The sequence below is a fragment of the Battus philenor genome, unplaced genomic scaffold (assembly GCF_028537555.1).
Source record: "Battus philenor isolate CCGP_79_NKW_IND1 unplaced genomic scaffold, ilBatPhil1.0.hap1 SCAF_3, whole genome shotgun sequence".
In the NCBI taxonomy this organism is placed as follows: Eukaryota; Metazoa; Arthropoda; class Insecta; order Lepidoptera; family Papilionidae; genus Battus; species Battus philenor.
This window is the reverse complement of record NW_027181693.1, coordinates 7,957,824-7,975,743: the sequence shown is the minus strand read 5'-3', so window position 1 is coordinate 7,975,743 and position 17,920 is coordinate 7,957,824. Positions and strand designations below refer to the sequence as shown.

The following is a 17,920-nucleotide window of genomic DNA, read 5'->3' as shown; positions in this document are numbered from 1 at the left end:
AGCTACGTTATTTGGTACATTTCAAGTGAATTTGGTTAGCCCATGATAATATATGTCTAATGCTAAAACTTTGCTCAAACTTTAACAACTTTGTAAATGATTATTTGGATAGTATATTATATATAATGAATATTGTCTACAATTAAGTTGGTAGTGCAAATAATAGGAATCTTTCGTTGAATAAGCTGATCAATGAAAAATATTATATCTGTTTTCATCACATTCATTCCGGACCCTACCCCGAACATTTTTTCTACCGTATCTTAAACTATATTATATTAACGTTAATAGTTACTATTTTATTGGTGTTCTTCTCGTGTTCCGCTAAAGTTAACTACTTTATAAATTTTGAAACCATAAAAGTTGTACTAAATCTCTTTATTAGTATTTTGTAATATCACAAATCTCTGTATAGCTAAGAACTATATACTTAACTGTTAAAAATATTGTAAATGCGTCTGCAGTTATACTGTTTCAATAAAAGTTTCTCAGCTGCAAATAGCGGTAATAATTGTGTTATGAATGGACTTACATCTTCGCCCTATAATCATTGTTATTCTACATTAAGAGGCACAATGGCACAGCTATTGTATTTGTGAACATTTTTGCTACATTAATTTAGATTTAGTACTTAAACACTATATCAAAAGATAATTTTTGTCATTAATATTAAAACTTACGAACCATAAAAAAAACAAGTTTTGTCTTCTTATTGCTCTTGATAAATCATGTGGGTATATTATATTCGCTGAAAAGAGTTAATATAGCTTATTTTGAAACGCAGTTTCCTAAGCGACAGAAGTGACAAATGACAGATATTTGTAGAGAGTGCCAACAATTGTAAAGAAGTTTACAGTTGCGATCCAACAATAATAATATTTTTTAATAATTGTTTTTATGTACACACAGCATTCATCTTTAATGCTGTAACTTATTCTTTGCAATTTTTAATTAGAAACATCAGTTCGTTGGCAAGGCGCTGAATAAACAGGAACACTATATACGAACAAGAGAAAGTAGCAATGACTGTGTAAATGACGGATAAATGTAAACACACACTTAACTGGATATCGCTAAACAACAATGAGATAAGTTGCTTATATCAGGGTATTAACTTTATCCAGCGAATAGAGTAGAAAAAAAATTCTGACAAGAATAAATTATACTACAATGTCGATAATATCCTATTTTACAATAGCGTAACTTTTCTGTTAATTAATGTTATGTTATTAATTACTTATAAAGAAACGTCACATTTTAATCATAATAATAGACAGATGAAACTACGAATAACATTGTTTGAAACAATTGTCAATCTTTATTTCCTAGTTATACCTACCAGCGCTGTTATATTTGTTGATTTGTATATATATTTGTATACTACTGTATTACTTAATAACGTTATTGTACGTCGAGAATATAAGGCAATAAATTAAGTTATAAAAATCATGTTTGGAAATAACTAATTTAAATTATTCTTTAATTGTTGAATGAATATAATTGGACATTTGTTATTTTTTCCTAAACTTATCGACATTTATTTCGATGCAGTATTCTAATAATACTCCAAGTCTAAGTGGCCATAGTTTCGATTCACAACTCTTATTATAAAGCTTAATGAAGCTCTTTACATAATTGTAAATATTGTACGAGAATTGAAAATATCTTAAATATATAGTATATTATAGTGTATTCCGAAAGCAATTAACCGTATTTACACAATAATTTGTTTAGTGCAAAATAAGCCTTTATGATGTTTTAAGCAGTAATAGAAACAGTGTTATACAGACCGATTCTACAATGGGAGCAGATTGCTGACAGGACTTGTATAAAATAAATAGCTTTAGCTCAAGCAGAATAACACAAATCTGTTAAACATTTAAAGTACTAAAATTTTAAGCAAATTTTTATATTCAGTTGTTATATTTATTCAAATAAAGTAAAACTCAAGTTTTTCCGTATTTAACATGAGGTTTATTTTTAATCACTATTTGATCAAAATATTATTTGTAAATAAGTAACTACTCTGTAGAGTTTAAAAAAGTTAAAACGTTTTCCACATGGTTGATAAAGACATACTATTACTAGTATTGTTGTTGTCACATGAATCTTTTTTAATTTATTCAAAAGTGTGATCATTTTACATTGGCCCTCCATAAAAAAATTTCATTATTAATTAAATATTACATTTCATAACGCTTTAAAAGTGGATTGATTATTGGAGGAACGGTTTAATCATGTTATTGGACGACAAATTAGCGACATGCTGAGCGGTAAGGTTTGCGTCAAGGCCAACAGCAAGTCACACATGTTCATGCAAAAACTTGGTGCAATCCCCGTCTACTCCTCTGTGGAGCTGAAGTGAATGGTCTATATAACACAAAGTTTCTCCGGGCGACATAAGTGCTGCATCGGCAGCAACCAGAGTCAATTTTCCCTTCTCTTAGTGCTAAACATCCTCTCTTTTGATACAGATGAAGTACGACATCCATAATGACAGTCACATACACACATGCAACACACATCTATCGTTTTACAATCATGCAATATCCGCCGCGCGTTTCCATTATTAGTATTTACACAAGATCAATGTTAGACAATAGACTAATGCACAACGAAATGGTGAGGTCGTGTCGTTCTGAAGTACAATGTCTGATATGTTACATGTAAACATAATAAGCTATTGCCAAACAAACAGAGGAAGCGTGCTATGCAAAATGAAGACAGGTTCAACAGGATTACAAAGGTGCAACATGTGCATGTAAAAGGAGAGAAAAAAAACTTATAATTAAAGCATCAGGGTTGGAACTTACTAAACATTGATGTTAGAGGTACGGGGAAACTTAAAAAGATACATTTCCTGTGTTATTTACGTATTTGTGTAACACCGTGTAAACATTTTAATGTAATATTTATTAATTATTGTACGTTTTCACTCTTTTTTATAGAAATCATAAATGTTTTTATGACGAGGCGTACTAAATCCAATGCTGTATATTCTAGAGCCTCATTGAACTTTACCAACGTAGGTATTAAGGGTAAAATGCAAAAATATGAAATGTCATGTATTAGATTACTTTAGGTAGCATAATGCCCTATATTCTTACAGATGAGATTTCAGGTAAAATATGTACATTAAATAACTTGGCGCCAGCGGTACTTTAGTGTGTCGCAAGTGGTCGTGGTGGAAGATTATCCTGTATATCGTACTAATCATCTTAAAACTAAATATTTGTTGGAACCCATTGAGGCTGCAATATTTGTGCGAACTGTTCAATGGGTTACCAACAAAATGGTCGGATTTCAGGACAAACGCTAGGCGACAAATTATTTTGTATATAAAAGGATTTTGAAGCGTATTATTACGCGTTATCTTCGTCGTCGTCGTTTCGTTTCGAATATTTATGATGCCATATCTGATTAACAATATTATTATTTAAATCTATCAGAGCATAGCTGAAAATAAATGGATACATCTTGAATTGTAGCTTGTCAATTCTAGCTACGAAATCTCTCAAAATTGTCGATTAATATAAAAGGGATAAGATTTAGGTCCAACCGCAAAATAGCGGGAAACGAACACGTACCGACGTACCTATTTGTAAGTAAATGTTCCATAGCGTTTGTCCGAGCGACCGCAGGCGACGAGTTAAAGACGTTAAGCCTTTAGAACAAGAGGAAGCTGACCCTGGTCCGACGCGCGTCGCCCTTGCCGCGTCGGCCCATGCCGTACTGTCACATGGCCGTGTCGGAGGAACTCCCTCCTGGCTTCGCGTCGCCTCCTCCTCCACCAGCTGTGTCCTCGTCTCGCGCTGCACGCCCTCCCGCCCCAGCTGTGCCCGCCGACAGACCCGTGAAGTCCAATTTGTACTGCATTGTATTAACAACTTTATTATCTGCCGCTTACACCAACACCTTGGCGCGGTTTTGCCACACTATTCAGATCACATAAAATGCCTAGTTGGCTAGTAATGAGGATGAGTGTCCGAAAATTTTGAAGTAAATTTCACCACAGGTCTGCTATTCGGTCTGCGAGTGTGGTTCTAGCCATTGAATTTCATGAATAATTTCCAAGCATCGAGCGCAACGCTGTCATGTCAATACAAGGTTATCATTTGAGGTTAATAATACAAATGTGTTGTGGCGAAACCGCTACCAATAAAATAGACGTCTACCCTTTGCTACTGCACCCATTGAAATGATAAACACCATGCACGCGAACCAATTTTACGCAAAACTAATTCGCCACATAAAACTCTTCGTAGTAGTATTTAATATATAGTCTTTAACATCAATAACATTGAAAAATCATGGAAATATTCTAGTATATTCATTTTATGGGAAATAGAGCGCAGGCGTAGAACATCCTAAAGTTTATAAATAATCTTATAAACTCTAAGATGAATGCGTTTAGTAATGACACACAGATACTAATCTAAGTAAATATAATAAGTCATCACAACACACAATAAACAACATTCAGACATTAGCTATTAATACACCATTTAACAAAACTACGCTATTCTCTGTAACCACGATGTAGTACGTTAGGCTGAATTACGAGTATGTTATTGCCACATTTTTGTTTAGTGATCAAAAACTTTAACCCACACATATACCTACTTCATCCATTTAATACACTATTTTCACTTTTAAATGTAGATGCTTTTTGTAAGTTTGGTTTCCAATGCATAGGTACTCTCTCGGGCATACATAGGGAATACTGAAATTAGGAAACAAATTATAACGTAAAAAGGAGAAAAGAAATAAAATAAAATAAAGAAATTTTCCCAATTGTCGATTGAAGAGAAGCGTATTAGCACGGGGCGAGTTTTTTGCTATTTTGGTTTGGGTTTTTTGAGTTACACCTAGCAAACTAGCTGACGTTTTACATAAATACCAATGTAAATAATAACAACGAGTACAAAATTTACATAAATATTTAAATATTGAATTGTATACTTTCAAGGATAACACGAAACATGCTCGGATGTAACTACACACAGAATTACATAAACATGGGAGGATACGTTATGAAATGTAAGACAGACAATGAGACAGACCGGTTTATCACTTGTTTTGGTGGACGATTTGTTAATCGCTTTGTCCAACGGAATAAGACCCTGGCGCGGAAGGAACCACCCAGTGCATAGCGGTAGAAAAACAGAAACAAATTTCAAATAAAACATACAATTTAACTAGAAGGGGTTCCGGTTTTTTAATTTTTCTATGTCTATTACAAACTAATTTCTAAATAGCTAAAAGATTTATTCTTGTTTAAAGCAATCTTGGCAACGTTACTTTATTAAAATACACATTTAATCAAGAATAAACCTTCATTACAATCATCACACTCTTCCACCCGTATCCCGAAAGTCTAACAGCCACGAACGAAATAAAATTTTAAAGTACTTAACAGGTGCAACACTCTGGTGCCTTTTAATCACTCCCACACTCGCCTCCCACGGCAAAGGTACCTAAGGAACATTACGTTCCAATGCACTAAAATCTTTAATATTTCTAGAAAATTCTCTAAATTTTCAAATGTGCGATGTGATGCTCAAATTCTTGGAAGAACTGAGAATAAATTAAAGGGCAGATGAATCACCTTGTTCGCGCAGTCGAAGCACGTTGTAACTACTTTGCTGATGACGTTCATCAGATGCTTCGTCTCCTGGATGACGTTGTCGACCTTACTAAAGGTCGCCGCCCGACCAACGGTCGGTTCCTTTACCGTAAACTGCAGTTGCTGCACGTACGTTGGCACTTTGTCTAAGTGTTCTAATAGCTCTTTCTTCATTGTTCCTGCTGGAACCTGCGCAAGAATTAATAGCTGAAGTCCTCGATCGTGTTCATTGTTACGATTGAGGTATACCCAACTCTTTTTATAACAAAAAAAAAATCAAATCAAAGTTTAATAAACATCAAGTATCATGCGATATATGGTAAATTTAACGTTTTAAGTTAACGTTTATGATAAAAAAACTACATTTCCCAAAAAAGAAGAAAAAGTGATAATAATAAAACCCAAACTACATAAGCGTTATATTTATAAAACGTAAACAATACATTTTTATTACAAAAAATAAATAAATTAGTGTACAGTCAAATTCAATTCATAAGTACAAAACATAAAACGATTTTGTAAATATTTATCGGTACTTGATAACAAGTGTGCTCGTTTGTTACAGATTATACCGAAAATGCTATCTACTGAGTAGATACGTCAGTCAAAAATATTGAGTTTGAACAACGTTTTGAGCGACATCTCTTGTTTTTTTTATTGTTATAAGTATTTTCATTAACTAACCTCGTAAGAAAAAAAATGACTCAAGTGTATTAATGTACACATACCTGGTATGAAAATTGTCGAACTATCTTATAAAGCCTATTAGCTTCTTCAGCAAAATATTCCGCTTGTGTGAAGAGGTCTTGCGTTGTATTTAGCCGCCCTTCGCCTTTTGTGAATTGGTACATAGCGAAAGCCATGGAAGACATATTTTTCGCCCTGTTAATATAAAGTTTTTCTCAAAGTTACTGGATAGATTTTTTGAAGTCTTTAAATAAAAACCGTCATGTTATTTACTTGCTATTGCAATTAAAGTGTACTTCATAATTCGTTTTTAAATACCTTTTCACGATGTCATTGTTCTCGTCCGCTCCCTGCCATTTTTCCGTTTCCGCGTCCATCTCAGAAGACATTAATTTCATCTCAAGTCCCGATTTAGCAATTTTAGCCTGTTCATCAGAATCCAGTTTAACAGCTTTTAGAGGTTTACTGGTCGTACCGTGTTTCTGAAATATTAATCATTTTTTAAGCCATATAGTCGTTACATTTTTCCCAGAATTCCCAATAATTTAAAAGAACAAGCGCATTAGATTAGAGAAACATTTAAAGGTTACATTTTTACTTCAAGATCATCATCACATCAACCGATAAAAGTCCATTTAAAAGCCATTCCACCAAAGATCGCCACGATGACCGGTGCTTTTCAAATTTATGCGTGAAATTATACAAAGTTCTTTAGTTTATCACAGAAAATTTATTTTACATAAAAATTAAAACGTTCAGGTGATTAAGAAACGTAGTAGTTAAGCAATATTGTAATATTGATATTAGAGTTCTGGAAATTTAACGAACACGTCGAGGGTAAAACTTACGCCAGGCCTCGGCAAGCTGCTGTACTGTTGCTTGTCCGGTCTGTCGTCGGTTAGATCGAGTAGCTCCTTAGCGAGGCGGGCTGCGTCGGCCAACAGCCACGCCCACATGTCCACGAACACGTCCAGGTTCTCCCTTGCAACTGCGCTGCCCGGGTGCGCTGCTAACGTACGTGCGGCAGTTACAACTTGCGGCCCATATATCCTAAGGTTTATTTCAGCGAACTTTGCGCTCACTTGGAGGGTTTCTGACATTGCAATATGTCGAAGTAGTTTGCATACCTGTAATTAATTTTAATGTTCATTAATTAGGTTAAGATTTAATTATATGTTTAATACTGCTTCATTGTGTATATAAACACAAGTATGCACATGGACTAATGTACATACACGTATACAAGAATAACGTGGTCGCCCTTACGTCTTCGTTCTTCATCATATATATAGCATAGATACTTCATCGAAGTTTTTATTTTCATCCGGAGGACATCCACTACTGGACATGGAGTTCCCTCTCTCTAGATTTGTCAAAGGAACGGTAGAAAACGACCTGTTACGCAGGATGATCGATATCCTACGCTGCGCTTGCCGGTCGATGGTCTCCACTTCAGAACCTTTAGACGACTTTCTGTTCTGTGCGCCACGTGGACTGCACACCGCCACTTCAACTTTGCAATCTGCTAGGCTATATCGGTTATTATTATTCGTTTTCGCATCTCATTCCTGACTCGACCTTGTAGAGAAACCCCCAGCATATTCCTCTTCATGGCTCGTTGAGAGACTGTAAGCTCTTCAATGAGATCCAAAAAGTGATGACACACCAATATAGCAAATATACGTATATATTTATTTAAAATAGCCACGCCGACAGTAAACTATAATATCAATTTAGATTAGTTTTTAAATTTCCTGGCTTATATTGTACAAATGTATACGTAATTCTCGTTAAAAGTATTTTTCCCATTAATGTTAACTAAGTATGAAACTTCCTATGTATTACAGTTTATTTCGATGTAACATGAGACACACGATTATTTACGTGCAAAGTGTTTTTTCTCTATCTTTATTTGAGTATACCATCTCTCGCAGTTAGCGTTACAAACACGAAGATGAAAGTGCCGGGATAAGAAAAAATCTCTTAAAAATTTAATTGCCAATTACATGACTTTTTACAAATCTTAATACAATAGAGGTACAAGTAAATATTGCAAATATATAAAAAATAACCGAAGAAGACTAAACTTTGTGTAGCTGTGATGGCTTAGTGGTTAAGATCTTCGCCTAATAATCGCAATTGTGAATTCAAATCTCAAAAGCAACATACTGGAGCAAAACTTAGTGTGGAAACTGCATACAAATTCATACGACAGTGAATTTAAAGCTCATGTACTTGTCTGTGTTCCACCGGTCCGCTGTAGTATGCAAAGGATAGGACGTCACTGATAAGGCGCACACGAGATATTTCGAAACAGATTACTTAACGTATATTTACCCCTCCTTCTCCATTTAAAAAATATATTGAGTATCAGTAAAACGCACCTCGATAATATGGTCTAATTGTTCGTGTAACCGACTGGCTATATTGTGCAGTCTCTCCGATTCCCTTTCACCACAGGTACTAGCTGAAAGCAGTAATATATTTTTTTAAGGTTGTCCTATGAAATTCGAAGTTAGTAAAAGTTAAAGACATGAACGAACACTTACGTGCTGTGCGACTAGAAACCTAATGAAAATATTTTTTTAAATTATCTAAGTCAGCTACGGGCTAAAGAATACAAGCTCGATTCTCCAGTCATATTAGAAATGGAAAAAAGTTGATGAATATATCATAGCTAATAAGCTAGCAATGTCTTACGTAATGTAATCAACATTTTTAGGTATCATAAACTGATATCTTTATAGATTAACTAGCTGTTCGGAAAGGTACCACCAACTTTCTCAAAAAATGCAAAAGATTACCAGTCTACAAAATGATGGTAAAAAGAGTTTGGCAAAATATGCCAATAAAAGTCAAAGAAGGATTTAATGTAGAGTTATTCGATTAATTCAAGCGCTGCATTATTCTAGTAAAATAAACATTGGCTTTCTCTAGGCGTCATAAAATTGTTCAATTTTGTGGGTAATTGGTTAATATCTAGGAGTACATTCTCATGTAATATCTTCAAAGTTAAACAAAAGAGAACTGTAAAAAAACCTATAGTAGTGTTAAAAATTTTTAAGCGATAATAAAACTTGGGAATAAATTTGTCTATTACTCTATTAAGAATATTCTAAAAGTGACTAGAAAAAAAAAACTAGTCTGATATTGTTGTAGGCTTTTTTTAGATAAGGGGGCGTTTGGAACCTCAATAGCTTTTAGCATTAGAGGAGGTCAATCAGGTTCCTGTTTCTGTTATATTAGGTTCATCTAGCATTCTTCTCATGACGTGTGCATTTGGTCACCGTTAATGTTTCTAAGTGGATAGTAAGATAATAGAATGAATAAATAAACAGAAAAACGAGTTAATGCTGCTCATATTTGTTCAGAAAACTTAAAAAAACCTTCACGCCAGAATCCTGCTAATGTCCTGTTGTCGACACAGTTTTTAATTGCATGTCAAAATACTGGCATCACAGAAAGTCGGTGTTCTGAATAGGATGAAACAAAGCCGACAAAAACTTCTACTTTATAAAGCACGTGTAAGCCCTATTGCTTGTTAGTATTGAGTACTATCTATCCAAGTGTTTCTCGATCTTTTTTGTATCATGTTCCACCTTAGACTTTCTAAAATTTTTATGCCTCCCTCATGTAACATCCATAATTTTTATATTGAAGCGAAAAAGTTAAACTCATGTCGGGTCAATCTTCGAATTACCCCCCTTAACAATCAAATTGCCCTTCTGAGGCCTCACGTCGATGGCAGCTTTAAGTACAAAGAGAGATGTCGACGATCCTAAGCTTTTAGGCAGTCTTAAAGTGATTACTAGTGTTCAAAAGAGTATAGGCTTGTTAGGTGCATATGTTCATTCAGAAGTACATTCAACATATATGTTATAACTTATAGGCAGTTTTGTAGTGATTGCTAAGGTTAAAAGTTACAGGTATATACGGCGCATATGTTCCTCCATCTAGAACTTCTACATTGGGTGTATAACTTTTAAGCAGTTTTATAGTGATTACAAGTGTAAAAGTGTACAAGCATGTATGGCACATGTGTTCATTCAGAATTTTTACATTCGGTGTATAATTTATAAGGTATAAGTTAAGTGTACAGGCACGAATGGCGCGTACGTTATCCCAAAATTCTGATATTTGGTGTAGGACTACATTTTGCTTATTACGTATACTTTTTATTTACTGGTTCTTCAAATAAAATGGCTAAAAAAACAGCGTAACATATCTAAAATGATGATTGCTAGTGTGAAGCATAAGGCAAATTGGCGCACGCAAGTGTTCGTCGAAATTCAAAGGGAACTGTACCTATTGGGCGCGGTGGGTTACCTATGTAGGCGAGGTCAGTCGCCAGACGACGTGCGTCGTCTGCAAGCGGTGGCAGGTCTCGTGCTTGCTCCCGTGCCGCTGCCACCAACGCTCGTTCCAGCTCGCCCGCCGCGCTAGTCGCACCCGTACAAGCGCTCTCAAGCGCCGCTCCGCTACCGCTTGATCCTTGCTCCTCCTAATGGTTTTTTATTCAAATTAATTATATACAACAAAGTAACCAATGTAATCATATGTTTTTTCGAGAGAGATTTATAGATTACATAATAGTACACCATTTTATACTCGTTTAGCGGATGAAATTGAATTTACCTCTCTAGCACGTATTTCTTCCCCCATTACCCAATCTAAACGCTTAGCGGATCTCCATCCAGTATCATCATACATCATCATCATCCATATTAGTTAGTTACCACCCAAGCACGTGTCTGTTCCTTATTGATGAGGAAAATTGTAAGAAGAGTGATCGAGGCTGCATATCTTACACAACTTCTACCCGAACGCAATGATATACTACGTAAGTGACAGCGTCCGAATTAAAATCGAGTTTTAATTCGAAACCACAAAAATGAACACTAAAAAGTATTTTGGCCGTTGTGGCTAGCAACACGGAGGGTGAACGTTATATTTTCATCATTTTAGCCGTACGATATCTACTGCTCTCTTCCATAAATTTCCAATATGACCGATGCAAAGCGGCTTTCATCCAACGTTTTTTTAACCTTTTCGGTCGACATCGCTGCGCTTGCTAGTCCGTGGTCTTTATTTCAGAATCGTAAGGCTTCAACAATCATTTATTCTGCTCGTTATATAGTCTACCCATTGCCACTTCAACTTGCCAATGCGCTGGACTTGTCGGTTACTTTGGTTAGTCTGTGGATTTCCCCATTTCGGATTCGATCTCGTAGACAAGTCCCGAGAATAGTACTTTCCTATTATTATTCTCTTCCTAAACGACCATGAGACAACAAATTATTATTACAAAAGGTTAATCATAAAATTATCAATATTATTTAAATTCAACCACTTAGTCACAAATAACTTAAATTATTTATCGGTAAGATTGTATACTTTGAAGTCAAAACTGATTCCATTTTTTTTTTGTTTTTGGTCTACAAGTCAGAATAGAGATATTGTAATATTATTTACGTGTCATTGTTTTTTTTGTCACACCTTGATTATTAAGGGTTGTTATTAGATTCTCGCAATATGATTATATTAAGAAAAATTCTTTGAACGTTGTATTGTTATAATCTACGAAAACTTGAACGTTTTTTGCACTAACCACAGAGACGGCGACAGCAACCAGCCTCTCCAGTTCATAAGCTATTCTTTCAGCGAGGGCTAATATTCTTTGTCGATGGTCGTGCGACGTGTAGGCGGAGTCAGTGAAGTCGTGCGTCCTTTCAACGAGAGCGCGAAGAGTACTAGCGAGGGCTCTTCTTCGTGCGGCGTCAGCACCGCCTCTAGCTCTTGCTGTCCGGACTTGAGCCGTTAAACCACGGAGCGCTCCCAAAGCTGTTCCAGTTTCCCATTGCGCCGCCTGTACCCAACACTAATATACAAATATTTATACACAACACAATAACCTCAAACCTACTGCTAACCATCAGACTCCAATAATGAAAAAAAAATATTTGAAAAATTTGCATGCGGACTGAAATTATTTTTATCACGCGATTGCCAATTTTGCTACACACGATGCAAACGTTTCTCGTATTTTCTATTTAATGTGAAGTCGTATTATTATTCTAAGAATGTCCTGTTTGATTTGACTTACTGTATAATGATTATTAAAAAAGCTAATGTATTCTAATTATGCCTAATAGTGTAGTGTGACGTAAATTTTGCTTACTGGTTACTCTAGCGCGTGAATTGCTTAAGCTGCCAATGAAGCTTAGCACACATACCTACTGTTCGAATATATTCTTCATACCTGTAGTGTGGCACGTATTAATTCGTAATTCGAGTATCGTTGTAAATATTATGGCGTGAAGCATCACTATATCCTACTGAACCTACATAGTCCTAAGCAAATTTAAACTTGTCGGATAGAAAACTAGAGGTACATAGAAAAAACGTACCGATCTCAGAGTTTCTCCGTTTAAATAAAGTTAACTCTTGAAAATAAAACTCGTGAACATTTCGAGGGTGCAGAGAAAGTCATTATCCTTCCTCATATTACGTATAATAGTGAAAAATTTGAATAAGTTAAATACAAAATGTTAAGTACTAATTCTGTGATTTTAATATGAGGAAAAAAATGATAGTATGGCTAGGTATAAATAAAATTATATTAAGGAAAACGGAAGCATATAATAAAAATTTTGTAGCAGATATACATACGGCTGTATTGATTTCAAAAAAGGCACTCGGCTAGACCATAAATAATACCAACATAAGATTTGTACCTGCTCATGGCTATCCGAGAAAGGTTGCAACTACAAAAGAAATTAATATCGAGTTTATGTTTTGATAAATAGAAAGGGTAACAAATAAAGGGATAAAAAATTAAATCAAGTAATTGTAAGCGGATCGGGGAGCTAAGTGTCCTAATTTACTTACGTATTGCTTTACCTACGCTCCGCTATAATTATTTACGTCAGTCACATTACCTGGAATTCAAAACCTCGAAAATCGACTTGAACTTAATAACATTCTGCACAATAAAACAATGAATATACTTAGTTGTAAGTTTCTTTAAAGAAAGTACACTTTAAAATTGCGTGTTTATGAAAAAAGTGCACAGTATAAATAAATGAAAATAGATTATAAATAACAATAAATTTAAATATTAATCATAAACAATTAAAAATTTATTACTATATACAATTTAAGTAGCGCCCTAAATAAAATTATTAGAAAAATAACTGATTTAAATAAAAATAGTTCGTTGGGAATTTATTGAAATTATTTTATAATCTATTGCATAAATAAAACTGATATTTTTTGTTACTTTGCAATCGAAAAATCTGATTGCTTCTAAATTACGACGTGCAACTTTCGAGTTTGTGTCTCTTCACAATTTCTTTTAGTTATTACTTTTAATAATACATTTTTAGATAATAGTTTTTATTTAATCTGTTTACACGCATCAATGGATTTCATAAGTAGACGCACATCAACAGTTGAGTATTATAGAATAAAAACGAGTTACATTTCTATTAACGTCTAACACTTTTCTAACGATTCAATTAGTGACATTTTGGTATATTGGTAACTATATCCTGGATAAACATAATCTAATTGGAAACGAAAGTCAATTAAATAAATCGATTGATCTAATTACATGTAGTCGTCGCTCGTTCACAGTGATTCTGAAATTTAACTATTATACTTTTATCGGATTATACCTCAAAACATCTAAATTTGTAATATCTGTTTATAAATATATTGAAATATCATTTAGGTTATTTTGCGATTGCTTTCAGTATTACACAAAAATACCATAATTCAATCAAGATTAAAATTAAAGATAAATTGTTATTTATATGTAAGTACCTTTAAAGAGATCATGAATTTAGTAAACTTAATTAATTTGAGTTTTTTTTTAATTTTTGCCTAATTAATTAGGCCTGAGTAATACACTATATTTCTCTTTATTTTTTGCAAATTAATTTTTAGAAACACTAAACGCTTTGTAGCGTCAAAAAATTTTGAGCATATTTTTGGTGTAAAACGATTTATATGTAATATAAATTCAGGAATATGCTCTTGAATTATTCAAAAATAAAAATATAGAACGGAATCTTGACAGTCAACAGATTGACCTTCAAGTCAGTACGTTTGAATTAAGGAATATGGAAATTTAACTAATCCTTTATGATTTTGATCTCGTAAGTTTCATAAAACTAAATCAAAAATTATCAAATCTTAGCAGTAAGGTTATCTGGTTGGATAAGAAAGCTTAGTGTTTCGTTTTAATAACTATATTTACTGGATTTATGTAATATTAAAATTAAATCTCCGGCTGTGTTGGTGCAGAGTCGCTTTTAAACCTTGAGTCAGTTGTGCAGCAAGTTATTTATAATCGGATCACTTATAGGATCATTTCAACACTTGATAGAGGTTATATATTATTAAAATAAAAAACTTTACGTTAAAGTCCAAGAGCTCGTTAGCGCTAGACGTCTATTATTACAAGTATAGAGAGTGATTACCTGGCTTTATAGATGCAAAAGCTTTAAACTAGGTAAATATACAATTCATTTATCCGCAAAAAACTTTAAAGTTTTCACACCCATTTTCAATCACTCTAAATAAAGTAATCACTCTGAAATATGTTCTATTAATTTATTTTTTCTATAGCTTTTCACAGTAAGAAATTTGCAGAGATAAATAGTAAACAATTATTATTATAACAAAACTCGATCCTGAAACCAATGTTTTTAGATTGTACCACACATTTATGGACATTAAATGTGACATACATTTATATACTTAAAGCTTTTAGACCTATAACAAATCACATTATATTAAAGGTAATAATTTCTTAGTGCACGCTCCGAACTCAGGTAAAAGCGATAGGAAATTGATATTATTGTTAGTTAAGTTACAATTAATTAAAGTTAAGGGGAGTCTGGTAAAATAAAGGCACTATATAGTGTCTAGAAATGGATCATGTTATTTATATTCCAAAGGAAATTTAAAGGAATTACGATTAATAATCCAACTTTACTGTATACGCTTCTTGCGCTATTACTTTTTGGGCTCTTGTGCTTCTACCTTTTACCTACCAAATATTTTAATTGTTTTAAAGAGTAATATAATTTGTAAAAAAAAGTTTTATTTTGTTTAGTAAAAATTTTATAATTTTGTGTTGATTGTTTAGACTTTATTTATGCAGCATAAAAGATGTAGGTCAGAGATGTGTCAATTGTAACATTACACGATAGTATAATAAGAGCGACATGAACGTATACTATGATTAGCGAAGTTTTCAATATATTTGTTAGTAATCATTAATTGTATACGTTCATATATATATATGCACAGGCTTTTTTTGCTACTTCTTTTTTTGGGCACGCTAATTCTAGACAAGTTTTTTATTCATTCTAATTTGTATCGCTAGTGTTTTTTTTTACAATTTTTTTTTCCGCTTTTACTAATCGCAAACAGTTGGGAGAGAGTTGCCGCTATTTGATACCAATACGTATGTGAAATTCTAGACAGTTGCAAATTTACAGTTTCTTATATCTACTTGCCACTGTAATTGGAGGTAAATATTTTTAGATTCTTTAAGAACATGATGTCTCTGCAATAAAATAAAATAATTTTTAACTACATAAAAATGTTTTTAGTTAATATATAATATAATACCCCTTTAAAAAAAATTGTTAATTTTACCCTACCAAAAATCCTTGTGAAAACTTGATATTTATATCAAATATTTACGTCATAATTCAAACCTTGAATATTCGATTAATCGATAAAATTATTTTAATAAGAGTACGTAACCGGAAATCAAAACTCTTAATTTAATATAGCCAGAAGTTTGGACAAACTTACTACAATATAGCGTTATACAAATTGTCTGTCGTAGTATAGGTCTGATCTATTAGCGTTTGTCTCGAACATAATCGCTAGGAATTACTTGAACGTCCCGGCTTAAATAGCGTTTCAGCGTTTCAATTCACAGCAATGCGACTTTAATAGCGAAATCGTGAAATGTCCGTAGAGTTTAAGTGTTATGCGAACATGTCGACGAATACATCACAGCAGCAAATATAAAAAGCATATTGTAATTTAATTATAATTTATTACAGTTTTCCAAAATGTTGAAATAAGTGTCGCACTTACGAAATTTATTCATTAAATATATATATCAAACGAATGACTCGTTACACCTTTTTGCTTCTCAAATATAAAATTATCTTTTCCGAAATTAAATTAAAACACAAATATATAGTTGTAGTTAGATTTAAATATTATAAAATATAACATTTTTGACAATAACGAAGTTAGGTTAGCAGAACTATTAATTAATTATATAACCAAAATGTATTTGTAAATGAATCGTGATGGAGTTAATTCATGTTTTTTTCAGAAGTAATGATTTATCCAAGGCATTTCATTTGGTACGTCGAAAATAAGAGCGAGACTAAATATAGTGGCTATTTAACGGAAGCGATAAGACTGCAAAACGTTACCAGACGTATGTATAGTAATATTTGGTAATTGCGATAGACAAAGATATGTTACTACATCTCTTTGTCTATTACAATTCTTAAAGTATAGGAGGACAGTGTGACAAAGACAACGCTCTTCAAACCCAAACACAGCCGATCTTCGTCGTAAGTCTTACTCTTCAACCATATGAGCTACGTACCGGGTATTATAGCTGAAAACCCCTGTAGGTGATGGTTGTAATATTTTTTTAAAAACTTTTTGATTACTGGGGTCTTCAATAATTAAAAAAACAATACTAATATAAAATCCGTTTCTTACAGAATTTATTATGCCTTGTAGCTCTATACATAAACTGCAAGTTTCTTCCAATTAATACATAAATTCTTGATACTTACTATTTTTATATTTTAGTGAATGTTAGCAAATGTACAAACAGCTCAGACGACTTATCAAAGCCGCCGTGCACAGTTTCGACACAACAATATACACAGTATGCTCAAGTGATAAATTAACGTTAACTATATTAAGAAATGAAATTATTTACAAGTTTAAGATCAGAATTAGCAATATTAAAAAAAAAGTTAAAAGGACAAACCTCATGCGATTGTTCCTCGTGTCCCGGCAAACCATCGCGGACTACATAATGTATAAGGTCCATGGCACGTCTCATTTGACAAAACACCGTGTCTCGATTCTCCCGCGCCGATGCACTGCCCGGGTGTCGCATACATGTCTAAGACAAAGTGCACACATAAACTAAACGTAATAGTTAAACATTTTTTATATTGTGTGAGGGTCAAAAAAAAAATTGTTGAAACGTAAATATATTAACGCACAGGTAAGAATTGAACAAAACACTGTATCATAATTTTTTTAGCGCTTTCTTGGTCGCGTTTGACCGCCAACTCGCCTGATACAAAGCGACTTTGTGTTGTAGTGGACAGACGGCTTTATTAAGGACGTAGAGAAACAATGGATGTTGGCGACTCTCTATAGAGAAGGCCTATGTTCAACAGTAGACGTCTTGCAACATGCAGTTTTCTAATGAGTTTATGGTCATTGATATTTTTTTAATATAAAAATATCTAAGGATAAATCTTATTTTAACCCGAAACTAACCCCAAGCTTTGAAACTACAACAGAATAATAACCATC

General features: G+C 33.4%; 1 protein-coding gene across 1 annotated transcript in view; it reads right to left on the bottom strand.

Moving 5' to 3' along the window:
* Positions 1 to 2,073: 2,073 nt before the first annotated feature.
* alpha-Catr (alpha-catenin related) overlaps positions 2,074 to 17,920 on the bottom strand; it is an 82,710-nt gene continuing 66,863 nt past the window's right edge. Inside the window, exons 5-13 of the mRNA XM_068770519.1 lie at positions 17,361 to 17,498; positions 11,922 to 12,179; positions 10,619 to 10,814; positions 8,698 to 8,780; positions 7,162 to 7,440; positions 6,632 to 6,795; positions 6,355 to 6,508; positions 5,609 to 5,815; positions 2,074 to 3,870 (exon numbers count right to left, since the gene is read on the bottom strand). Coding sequence (XP_068626620.1) covers positions 3,736 to 3,870; positions 5,609 to 5,815; positions 6,355 to 6,508; positions 6,632 to 6,795; positions 7,162 to 7,440; positions 8,698 to 8,780; positions 10,619 to 10,814; positions 11,922 to 12,179; positions 17,361 to 17,498 — 1,614 coding nt within the window. The 3' untranslated portion in view covers positions 2,074 to 3,735. The remainder of the gene's footprint in view (positions 3,871 to 5,608; positions 5,816 to 6,354; positions 6,509 to 6,631; positions 6,796 to 7,161; positions 7,441 to 8,697; positions 8,781 to 10,618; positions 10,815 to 11,921; positions 12,180 to 17,360; positions 17,499 to 17,920) is intronic.